This window comes from Rhinopithecus roxellana, chromosome 7 (genome assembly GCF_007565055.1).
Source record: "Rhinopithecus roxellana isolate Shanxi Qingling chromosome 7, ASM756505v1, whole genome shotgun sequence".
NCBI classification, from domain to species: Eukaryota; Metazoa; Chordata; class Mammalia; order Primates; family Cercopithecidae; genus Rhinopithecus; species Rhinopithecus roxellana.
The window spans coordinates 44,077,170-44,090,255 of NC_044555.1; the positions used below are offsets into that span (position 1 = coordinate 44,077,170).

Sequence of the window (13,086 nt, forward strand, 5' to 3'; positions counted from 1 at the left end):
CCTCTAAAAACACCTCTCGCCTCATTTCTTTGCTCTTCTACATTTAAGTTTTCTCAGGTTTAAAGCAGTTTCTGACCGCTTCTCTCCGACCAGATGATTTTCAGTAAGCCCCTGCCGTCTAGAAACTGTGGGAGCTGCCCCCGCCGGGAAGGTGAGTGGCACTAGTAATGTGACGGATATAATCATTCGTTGGACGACGGTTTGTCAATCACGGCTACTCAGCAAATAGGGCGAGCTCTTAAGAAAAAAAGGGTTTAGAGAGTCATTTTCTGCACAATCGGATTGTGGAACCTCCTCCTTTTGCCACGGCAGCTAGTGGGAAAGACCTTTAGCCTGCTACTCTTGCTCTCCGCGGCTTCCGCCACCCCAGGCCAGCTTCCATGGCAGCTGCAGCTGCTTCATTCAGCATCCGTCTTAGCCTCCCCAGGTGCCGGCGGCCTGGGCCAAGCCATCGCCTACAGTTCGGTGAGTGCTTCCCTGCCAAAAAGCTAATAGTGGAAAGGTTGAGAGAACACAGTACAGGCGGTAAAATGGGCCCATTACTCGGCGCTGTTGCAGCCACAGCCTCTCCTCAGTCTTTGATGGAGTATTCCCCAGACGCAGATTTTATTGAGAGCCAGCCTCTGGTGGTTAAGTACCGAGTGTACACTCTCAAAAAGCTTCAGACCAAATGTGCCTTCCTAGAGGCCAAGTACCTGAGGGAATTTCATTCCATCGAGAGGAAGTTTGCCGCCATCTATGAACCCTTATTGGAAAAGAGACGGCAGATCACCAATGCACTGTATGAGCCCACGAAAGAGAAGTGTGAGAGATGAAGTTCAAGGTCGCGGACTATGAGTATAATGAGGTGGCCGGTGATTCTAATGCTCAGATGTATGGTCCAGAGGAGAATCCAGAGTATGAGGACTTGGTGGAGGATTGTGGGGAGGATTTCGAGGATGTCGGGGAGGTGTTTGGGGAGTATAAAGGAATCGAGGGACATAATATGGACGGAGAAAAAAGAGAATCCTATAGGGATCCCCGATTTCTGGCTCACGGCTTTAAGGAATGTCCAGGAGGTGGCCCCGCTGATTAAGAAATATGACTTGAGACATGGATGCAGCTGGAAACCATCATTCTTAGCAAACTATCACAAGAAGAGAAAACCAAACACCGCATGTTCTCACTCATAGGTGGGAACTGAACAATGAGATCACTTGGACTCGGGAAGGGGAACATCACGCACTGGGGCCTATCATGGGGAGGGGGGAGGGGGGAGGAGGGAGGGATTGCATTGGGGAGTTATACATGATATAAATGATGAATTGATGGGTGCTGAGGAGTTGATGGGTGCAACACACCAACATGGCATAAGTATACATATGTAACAAACCTGCACGTTATGCACATGTACCCTAGAACTTAAAGTATAATAAAAAAAAATAAAAAAAAAAAAACCACGAGCCAATTAAACTTTTCTTTATAAATTAAAAAAAAAAAAAAAAAAAAAAAAAAAAAAAAAAAAAAAAAAAAAGAAATATGACTAGGCTGGGCGCGGTGGCTCACGCCTGAAATCCCAGCACTTTGGAAGGCCAAGGCGTGCGGATCACAAGGTCAGGAGATCGAGACCTTCCTGTCTAACACGGTGAAACTCAGTCTCTACTAAAAATACAAAAAAAAAAAAAAAAGAAATTAGCCGGGCGTGGTGGCACACGCCTGTAGTCCCAGCTGCTCAGGAGGCTGAAGCAGGAGAATCGCTTGAACCCAGGAGGTGGAGGTTACAGTGAACTGAGATTGCGCCACTGCACTCCAGCCTGGGCTAGAGAGCAATACTCCGAAAAAACGAAACAACAACAACAAAAGTATGACGATCCCATTCTGAAGCTCTTGCGAGACGTGAAAGTCAAGTTTCCAAAATCCAAGGAGCCACTCATTTTTACACTGGAATTTCACTCCGAGCCCAACGACTACTTCACAAATGAGGTGCTGACCGAAACATACACCCTCAAGTCTAAGCTCAATTACTGTGACCCCCATCCCTTCAGGGGATCTGCGGTAGAGTATTGCTTTGGCACCATGATAGAATGGAAGAAGGGAAAGAACGTCACTGTGCAAACGGTCGTGAAAGACACAGTTTTTGGGGGCTGATGTGTACCGCGACCCAGGAATTTCCCCAAGAGTCCTTCTTCAATGCTCTCCAGTGGGACTTAGATGCTAATGAGGATGACCTCATTAGCTCACACCTTGCACACTTTTGTCATCCCAAGAGCTGTGTTATACTTTACAGGATAAGCCGTTAAGGCAGAGCAAGAGGCTATGATCGGGGAATGTAATAACCCGGTTTATGACAGAATGACTCAGGAGAATTGGGTGACTGCAGTTTATGGTGCTAAAGGCCAAAACCGAAACTCCCAGGCAGAAGTCAACGATTGTTGAAGCAGAATGGTTGGAGTATGTGGGACCCCAGGTTAACAACTGGCTTTTACAATAACCAAAACTTAATCATTCGTTACTTGCAGTCTTAACGTGTCTCTTCTTGGTAGTCTTCAATTTAAAATTATGTCCAAATATATTTAACAATGCATTTCACCTAGCACTCCAGTGGTATAAACTTTGTCAACAATTTTATTAGGCAGTGAATTCTCAAAGTATGTGAAGACTTTACTATTGTGAATCCATTGCTTTTTTTAGGTTGCTATTAGTCTGCAGCTATGGAAAATTACCAGAACTTGTAACTGGGATCTATGTTTGGGATTGTAAAGTAAAGCGAGATAGCATCCTTTTCCTAGCCTTCTCGTTGAGGTAAATGGGTTTTTTTATGCTTGCACTAGCTGTGTCTTCATCTCTTTGTTATAGAAATGCAGCAGGTTATATTATTTAAAATACACTTGATTAGTGAAACTGCTAGTATAAGAATAAACATTTATAGCAAATTCACATTTAATGTTAGTTACCTTGTTTGTAGGCTTTTATATTTTATCTTATATAGTGATCTACTCAAAACATAGTTTCTTTATTGCTGTTCAGTGAGGCATGGGTTAAAACCATTTTTCCTAAGGCCTGCCACAGACTGCACCATGTACTGCTGTAAAGTGAGGTTAACGTATGCATTTTTGTTTCTGGAATGTTCTCATCTTTAATGGAAATGGATTCCCTTACGTTATTTTTAAGCTTTATTTCCCCATGGTTGTTCATTCCAAAATAAAATTACTACAGATTTTAAATATTGTGTTCCTTCTGAAGGTATTCAAGTGCAAGGTGGAGGATTTCGTTGGGAGGTCTCAGTAAGCCACACTTATCCGTTGGGCATAGTATGCACCATGCCTAAAGCCTGATTTACATTTTACAGCACCCCAATTTTTAAAATTTATTTTAAAATCAGAAGAAAAATGAATATAATGATGTATGCGTAATAGTGAAGCCTGCCTGGATTGTATATGTCTTATACCAATGCAGATGTAAATATTATTTATATATGTATATATGAATGTCATAGTGGAAAGGGCCTAGGAATGTTAAGCTGCATAGATTTTATGAAAATCTTAATGAGGCCCTGGGTCCCACCTTTATAAAGAGGTGAAAGAGGAGTAGTATGGAATGGTTGAGAGGGGTAGTGATGTGACAAAGAAGAGAAGAGGAAGCGGAGGGAGGAAATGAGGGGACCAGCAGAGGTGGGGTTGTTGAGGGAGTGATGAATGTGGATCCTCTAGGGGACAGTGAAACACCTGAGTGGCCAGAAGGGAGGGGTTAATAGAATGGGTTGCACAGGGAGGGTGGGGACCAGATCCCAGTTGGGACCTGGTCTGGGAGAAGCTGGAGTAGGTTCTGCAAGAGAGAAAGAAAAGAAGGGGAGAGTACAGAGGAGTACAGAGGAGAGTATAGAGTATGGAGGGGAGTATAGAGGAGCATATGTGAGAAGTGTACAGAGCAGAGAAGCAGGAGATGAAAGGATGAGTGTTATTAGAGATGGAAGAGCATTCCTTGATTAGAGGCTGTAGAAGTTCTGGTTTCATGGTTTTATACATTTTGCAAAATGTATAAAATGTAGACCCAAAGGAGTCTAGAGGACTCATTGACTTGTTTTATCTTTAATTATGTTCTGTAATCTCCAAAATACATATCTAGATGAATTAATTCATTATTTTTTATTCAACAAACAACTTTCTATTGTACTATTTCCATTTGCCAGATGCTGTTCAGAGCACTTTACAAATATTAACATCTGTGATACTTGTTTTATAATTGAAGAAGAGGTAGTTTTCTCTTGTTTATAAAAGTAATAAATGCAGGAGGGAAGGCTATAGCAGGACAGAATTAACTATAATACCAACAAATACTCCCATCCCAGACCTTACTTTAACTGCTAGCAATTATATAATTTTGAATCCCACTTAAAAAAATTATCATCATACCATTAGTGTTTTCCTGTATTAATACATTCTAAAAGCATAATCGTTAATAATCATCACAATTTAACTCTTATGTTAATGTAGGTTATTTGATACTAATTTACATAATGAAGTTAGTAAATGTTCTGCCTTTTAATATTAAGACTTTTCTTTTGAGTTCTTTTTTTACTTTAGCCTCCAAAGCATTTGCAAGCTCTGTAAAGGGCTAAATGGCAAGCCAAAAGCAGGATTCTTATCATTGATTAGCCAGGTGTTCATTGAGAAATATAGTTATTAAAATGTGACTTGATCATTCTCAAAGATAGTCACAAACCTTGGAGATAGTATTTGCTTACTCAATATGTGTAACTAATCCTTTCCCTTCTTCCAGCACTGAAAATGTATCATATTTTTCACACATTTTTGCACAGGCAGGAACTTGAGAAATAGAGTCCTCCTGAGCCTTTCTAGGAAAAGCATAAATTTTAGGTCACCAATAAATGAATGGAATCTCTAGTGCAAAAGTGCCAATGGTTAAGTATTAAATCAATGTAACTATAGGACTAAGACTAAAGCAAACATATATACTATGGTTAAACAGAAAACAAATATAAATATTATGCTAATACTTAACATAGGCATAGGTATAATATAACTATCAACAATTGGGACTAGAAAGGGGATTTCTTTTATGGCTGGGGATGAAAAATCTGCCAAGTTAACTAATAGATACATAAGTATATAATAACATTGTAAGAAAAACAATATAGCCAACAAAATTGGATAGTGGTTTTTCCTATCATTACTCATCGTTGCCAGTCAGTGGCTACTTTATAAAGAAATCCGTAATTAAGCATTCAATAAAATTGTGGTAATAAATGTAACAAGTAGAAAAAAAAGATAAACCTTCCAGAATATCAGAAGATTCAAAACTAAACTAAGAAAACACAGGCCGTATAGAAAATAAGGAGAAAAGATAATAATAAAAATGGAAAGTCTAACATAGATATGGTTAAGTGAAATAAGATGTGATATTTGACTATTCCATGTGGCTATAAAGCACTTCCTTAGATATCCTCATGGATATCTCTTACCTATTTCAAGCCTTTGCTCAAATGTCACTCTCTCAATAAGACCAACCCTGACCACCCCATTTTAAATTGTATATGCCTCAAACACATACTCACCCTTTCCCCTTACTCAGCTTAGACTTTCCCTATAGAAAGCCACTGTATGATTTACTTGTTGTTCGTGGTGTTGATTGTCTGTCCTTCCACATTGGAATGTAAGCTCTGTGAGTACAGGGATCTTTGTTTATTGATGTTCATTGATCTTTGATCCTTGTTCATTGATGTATCCAAGCACCTATAACAGTGCCTCATACAGGCACTGCTCAATAAAAATTTGTTAAATATATTCATCAATACCTATCCTAGTACATGCAAACGGCATAACTCATCTGGGAATTTATCCTTTAAATATACTTGTGCAGAATGACATGCTCCAGGATATTTGTTGTAGCACAGTTACACAAAAATAATGGGAAAAATTCAAGTCCTTTTGTAAGACACTTCATGTAAATTATGGTCCATCTATATGACAGATATTCTTAAACACTATGAGACAGCCATATATATATATATATATATATATATATATATATATACTGAAAAAGAGCACTCTCTAAGATAAAATGTTAAGTAAAAATAGCAAGATACTTAACACTATTAAGCTATCATTTTTTGCAAAATATGAAAGTAATATTAAAGGATTTGATCATGTATTTATTTTGTGCTCTTCTGGAAAGATGGATGAGACACTTGTAATGGTGGTTGCCTCTGTAGAAGGGAATGGGGAGATAAGGGTGGGAGGGAGACTCTTCACACTTTTGTCCCTTTTGAATTTGTTGTCACATATATGTGGATCTCACAGGCATAAAAACCTGGGTCCCTGGGAAAGCTTTGGAAAGATAATTTTATTAGAAAGACTGGATTTTCTAAGTGAAATATTAGAGAGGAATGTGTTTCTGCTCTAATTACGGTACTACTTTTTGCTTTCTTAATTGCTTGCTTGCTTGCCTTCAAGAGAGAAATGAAAAAAGGGCCCATTAACATGTAAAGAAACGAGCCTAAGGGAGCAGAAATTTATGGGGAAACTTTTAAAAATAAAAGTGTCTAATATTCAACCTTAAGTGTTTTTATTGGTACAGTGTACATTTATTTCTCATTTCGTGTCTGTGGCAAAATCTGTTACAGATATGAAGACCTTATGCCTGTGGTCTGGAGGTGGAGGGGAACTTCAAGTAAAAGGTTGGCATATACTCTTGGTGTCCAATTACCTCTTTGTGCTACATGGACTGATATATGGACTCATATAAAATCTCCATATATATGACTCATATATATAATGTCCATATATGAGTCCATATAGCACACAGAGGAGATTGGACACCAAGAGTGTATGCTAACCTAACTTAATCAGCAAATGAGGTAATGTAATGCTTATCCTAATGCACCACACATAATAGACATTCAGTGATTTACTAGCACTAGTCACAGAAATAAATAATGATTGCTACTTATAATCTGACACCATTTTCCAGGTGTAGAGTTGCTAACTAGAGGGCACATTTAAAGGAATTAGGAACTAAATTACTCTGTACATGAATGAAGGAGGGGATTTAGAACCAGCCAGGCTGGTTTTTGTTTGGATGGGGGCAAGGAAGAACTCTGCTTTAAGGCACAGGGGAGAGGAGATGCTTTGAATGAGCAATATTATTCCCAAGGGCAACTTTACATAGGACAAATAATCAAAATAAATACATCTTAAATATTTACTTTATGTATAGTTTAATAATTGACTATAATTAAATTAATTTGAAAATGAATTAATTACAAATTTTTATCCTTAGAATTGTGAAATTTATGTTTTATATTTTGATTAGCAAAGTGTATTTGGCATATTTGGGGAAAGTTTCATCTATTGAATTATGAAAGAGTCACATCTTTTTTCTGCCAATCAGTTTTTCCCCATTTCTAATTAGCTGATAGAAAAATTGTCCAAAATTATTTTAAGGGGAAATATATAAGTTAGAATTATTTTAAAAAGTTTTAGACCTGCTTTGCCCTACCATTCATGAAACTTTTTCAGTTCGACTTTTTTTTCTCAATAAATTGATCTCTTCTGCTTTTTTAGTGTTACCTTCATATGATTTAATATTTAGTTGCTTGGTGGTCACTTCTTTAACTGTAAAATATGCACTTAAGCCTCTATTACTTGAATTATCTATATCAATTCTGCTTATTCCAATGATTGTCCACTGTGAAAGATGAGGAATTTAGCTCCCATTCCTTTCTCCCATCTCCAAATATCAGTCCCTTCTAAATTTTTAATGCTCATGTTACATTTATAATTTTACATATACTTAGAGTTTTATTTCTTAAATAACTTTAACACAGGACTTTTTCAGTGCCACTTCACCAGTTGGAGACCTCTGCAACTGGCGATACCCCTGCCCAGGCCTTGCTCATCTTTGGGCTGGCCACAGGGGGTACCCTACCCACTTGACCCAGCGGGCTGTACTTGGCTTGCACCCTGGCCCAGATCCTGTGCTCGCCACAGTATCCACACTCCACCCATGGCTGGGCTGTGTGTGCAGCGACCTGCTTCCACCTTGGGTGCTGGCATCTGGATGAGGGGAATCTGGTGGTGCCCAAAAAACTTGGAGATGACAGCAACTCCAGAGTCCCAAAGTGGGTGTTATTCCTCCTGACCACACTTCAGCAGATGGAAGTGTGTTAACAGCTCTTTCAGTCCTATTGCCGCACTTTGGCCTGTGTCTTCTGGGCTGACCCAACCCGCTGTTCTTTCCCATCACATGGGGTGGCCATACGGCCCCAGCAGAGGGCAGAAGGTTAACGTGTTACAGACTTTTTGTACCACATTGAGCAGGTCCCAAATTCTTGTCCCACAAACAAGAAGAATGAGGTTACACTGACAACCAGAGGATGAGCAGGACAGAGTTTTATTGAGTGACAGCTTTCAGTGGAGAGGGGACCTGAGAAGGCAGTCCCCTACCCAAAGTCAGTTAGGTCTCCCACAACCTGAAGGCAGGTAGTCTCAAAGTGAGGCTGAGTCCAGGGCTTTTATGGGCTCAGAATGGGAGAGTACATCCTGATTGGTTTGTGAGTATTCGAAAAAGGCACCACTCAAAGATGGGCATGACAGTGTATAAAACCAATTCGGGAAGGGTTGATATATGTAAAAATTGGTGAAGGGTGGAGATCAAGCAGAGGAAAGTGTGCCAAATGGGAAGAGAGGTTTGCAGTCCGGTTCATGCATTTATCTGAGACTTGTAGCTTGATTTTTAGGCTTTAAACTGTTTGGCCTGAAGGTTGGGTTTCACTGGGAACCTGCCCCTATCTGCCTAGGCATTTGACTGTCTCCTGCCACTATCAACTTTAGACCCTATTTATTGATTTCCCACTTTGTAAGATGTACAGTTTCTCTCCCCATTTTACCTTCAGATTTCATTCACTATATAATACGTAGTATTTTACACTTATAGTTTCTGCATTAACTTTTCACCCTGTAATTAACAGTGCCCTTTAAGTACAGAGTTACATAAATTACTGCATAATGATAGTATCTTTACCAGAGAAGACCTACATGTATTAAAAATTTTCTAAGTCCTTGTTTACTTGAAAATATGATTTTCTCACACATAGTTGATACCTTAATACTATAGACTTCTAGCCTCTTCCTCTGAATAAGATTTGCTATGGGGGGTGGAGCAAGATGGCCGAATAGGAACAGCTCCAGTCTCCAACTCCCAGCACGAGTGACACAGAACACAGGTGATTTCTGCATTTTCAACTGAGGTACTGGGGTCATCTCACTAGGGAGTGCCGGATAATCGGTACTGGTCAGCTGCTGCAGCCCGACTAGCGAGAGCTGAAGAAGGATGAGGCATTGCCTCACCTGGGAAGTGCAAGGGGGAAGGGAATCCCTTTTCCTAGCCAGGGGAACTGAGACACACAACACCTGGAAAATCGGGTAATTCCCACCCCAATACTGTGCTTTAAGCAAATGGGCACACCAGGAGATTATACCCACACCTGGCCAAGAGGGTCTCATGGCGACGGAGCCTCCCTCATTGCTAACACAGCAGTCTGCGATCTAACCGCAAAGCAGCAGCGAGGCTAGGGGAGGGGCACGCACCATTGCTGAGGCTTAAGTAGGAAAACAAAGCCGCTGGGAAGTTTGAACTGGGTGGAGCTCACAGCAGCTCAAGGAAACCTGCCTGTCTCTGTAGAGGCCACCTCTGGGGACAGGGCACAGCTAAACAACAACAACAAAAAAAGCAGCAGAAACCTGCACAGACGCAAACGACTCTGTCTGACAGCTTTGAAGAAACCAGTGGATCTCCCAACAAGGAGGCTGAGATCTGAAAACGCACAGACTGCCTGCCCAAGTGGGTCCCTGACCCCTGAGTAGCCTAACTGGGAGACATCCCCCACTAGGGGCAGTCTGACACCCCACACCTCACAGGGTGGAGTACACCCCTGAGAGGAATCTTCCAAAGTAAGAATCAGACAGGTACACTCGCTGTTCAGCAAGATTCTATCTTCTGCAACCTCTGCTGCTGATACCCAGGCAAACAGGGTCTGGAGTGGACCTCAAGCAATCTCGAACACACCTACAGCTGAGGGTCCTGACTATTAGAAGGAAAACTATCAAACAGGAAGGACACCTATACCAAAACCCCATCAGTACGTCACCATCATCAAAGACAAGAGGCAGATAAAACCACAAAGATGGGGAAGAAGCAGGGCAGAAAAGCTGGAAATTCAAAAAATAAGAGTGCATCTCCCCCTGCAAAGGAACACAGCTCATTGCCAGCAACGGATCAAAGCTGGTCAGAGAATGACTTTGACGAGATGAGAGAAGAATGCTTCAGTCCATCAAACTTCTCAGAGCTAAAGGAGGAATCATGTACCCAGCGCAAAGAAACTAAAAATCTTGAAAAAAGAGTGGAAGAATTCATAGCTAGAATAATTAATGCAGAGAAGGTCATGAACGAAATGACAGAGATGAAAACCATGACACGAGAAATACGTGACACATCCACAAGCTTCAGTAACCAACTCGATCAACTGGAAGAAAGAGTATCAGCGATTGAGGATCAAATGAATGAAATGAAGTGAGAAGAGAAACCAAAAGCAAAAAGAAGAAAAAGGAATGAACAAAGCCTGCAAGAACTACGGGATTATGTAAAAAGACCAAATCTACGTCTGATTGGGGTGCCTGAAAGTGAGGGGGAAAATGGAACCAAGTTGGAAAACACTCTTCAGGATATCATCCAGGAGAACTTCCCCAACCTAGTAGGGCAGGCCAACATTCAAATTCAGGAAATACAGAGAACGCCACAAAGATATTCCTCGAGAAGAGCAACTCCAAGACACATAATTGCCAGATTCACCAAAGTTGAAATGAAGGAAAGAATCTTAAGGGCAGCCAGAGAGAAAGGTCGGGTTACCCACAAAGGGAAGCCCATCAGACTAACAGCAGATCTCTCGGCAGAAACTCTACAAGCCAGAAGAGAGTGGGGGCCAATATTCAACGTTCTTAAAGAAAAGAATTTTCAACCCAGAATTTCATATCCAGCCAAACTAAGTTTCATAAGTGAGGGAGAAATAAAATCCTTTACAGATAAGCAAATGCTTAGAGATTTTGTCACCACCAGGCCTGCCTTACAAGAGACCCTGAAGGAAGCCCTAAACATGGAAAGGAACAACCGGTACCAGCCATTGCAAAAACATGCCAAAATGTAAAGACCATCGAGGCTAGGAAGAAACTGCATCAACTAACGAGCAAAATAACCAGTTAATATCATAATGGCAGGATCAAGTTCACACATAACAATATTAACCTTAAATGTCAATGGACTAAATGCTCCAATTAAAAGACACAGACTGGCAAACTGGATAAAGAGTCAAGACCCATCAGTCTGCTGTATTCAGGAGACCCATCTCACATGCAGAGACATACATAGGCTCAAAATAAAGGGATGGAGAAAGATCTACCAAGCAAATGGAGAACAAAAAAAAGCAGGGGTTGCAATCCTAGTCTCTGATAAAACAGACTTTAAACCATCAAAGATCAAAAGAGACAAAGAAGGCCATTGCATAATGGTAAAGGGATCAATTCAACAGGAAGAGCTAACTATCTTAAATATATATGCACCCAATACAGGAGCACCCAGATTCATAAAGCAAGTCCTTAGAGACTTACAAAGAGACTTAGACTCCCATACAATAATAATGGGAGACTTCAGCAATCCACTGTCAACATTAGACAGATCAACGAGACAGAAAGTTAACAAGGATATCCAGGAATTGAACTCATCTCTGCACCAAGCGGACCTAATAGACATCTATAGAACTCTCCACCCCAAATCAACAGAATATACATTCTTCTCAGCACCACATCGCACTTATTCCAAAATTGACCACATAATTGGAAGTAAAGCACTCCTTAGCAAATGTAAAAGAACAGAAATTATAACCAACTGTCTCTCAGACCACAGTGCAATCAAACTAGAACTCAGGACTAAGAAACTCAATCAAAACCGCTCAACTACATGGAAACTGAACAACCTGCTCCTGAATGACTACTGGATACATAACGAAATGAAGGCAGAAATAAAGATGTTCTTTGAAACCAATGAGAACAAAGATACAACATACCAGAATCTCTGGGACACATTTAAAGCAGTGTGTAGAGGGAAATTTATAGCACTAAATGCCCACAAGAGAAAGCAGGAAAGATCTAAAATGGACACTCTAACATCACAATTAAAAGAACTGGAGAAGCAAGAGCAAACACATTCAAAAGCTAGCAGAAGGCAAGAAATCACTAAGATCAGAGCAGAACTGAAGGAGATAGAGACACAAAAAACCCTCCAAAAAATCAATGAATCCAGGAGTTGGTTTTTTGAAAAAATCAACAAAATTGACAGACCGCTAGCAAGACTAATAAAGAAGAAAAGAGAGAAGAATCAAATAGATGCAATAAAAAATGATAAAGGGGATATCATCACCGACCCCACAGAAATACAAACTAGCATCAGAGAATACTATAAACACCTCTACACAAATCAACTAGAAAATCTAGAAGAAATGGATAATTTCCTGGACACTTACACTCTTCCAAGACTAAACCAGGAAGAAGTTGAATCCCTCAATAGACCAATAGCAGGCTCTGAAATTGAGGCAATAATTAACAGCCTACCAAACAAAAAAAGTCCAGGACCAGATGGATTCACAGCTGAATTCTTCCAGAGGTACAAGGAGGAGCTGGTACCATTCCTTCTGAAACTATTCCAATCAATAGAAAAAGAGCTAATCCTCCCTAACTCGTTTCATGAGGCCAACATCATCCTGATACCAAAGCCTGGCAGAGACACAACAAAAAAAGAGAATTTTAGACCAATATCCCTGACGAACATCGATGCAAAAATCCTCAATAAAATACTGGCAAACCCGATTCAGCAGCACATCAAAAAGCTTATCCACCATGATCAAGTGGGCTTCATCCCTGGGATGCAAGGCTGGTTCAACATTCACAAATCAATAAACATAATCCAGCATATAGACAGAACCAAAGTCAAGAACCACATGATTATCTCAATAGATGCAGAAAAGGCTTTTGACAAAAT

At 40.3% G+C, this 13,086-nt stretch overlaps 1 protein-coding gene across 1 annotated transcript; it reads left to right on the forward strand.

Annotated features, from left to right (window-relative positions):
* The first annotated feature begins 300 nt into the window (after positions 1 to 300).
* On the forward strand, positions 301 to 848 carry LOC104660856 (putative nucleosome assembly protein 1-like 6). Its single transcript, XM_010361334.2, has one exon. It carries the CDS (start codon positions 381 to 383, stop codon positions 813 to 815), a length of 435 nt encoding a protein of 144 aa, XP_010359636.2. The 5' UTR covers positions 301 to 380; the 3' UTR covers positions 816 to 848.
* The last annotated feature ends 12,238 nt before the right edge of the window (positions 849 to 13,086 follow it).

What these genes read in the sequence shown, in the direction of transcription:
- LOC104660856 (XM_010361334.2), top strand. Translation starts at nt 381, where the DNA reads ATGGCAGCTGCAGCTGCTTCATTCAGCATCCGTCTTAGCCTCCCCAGG.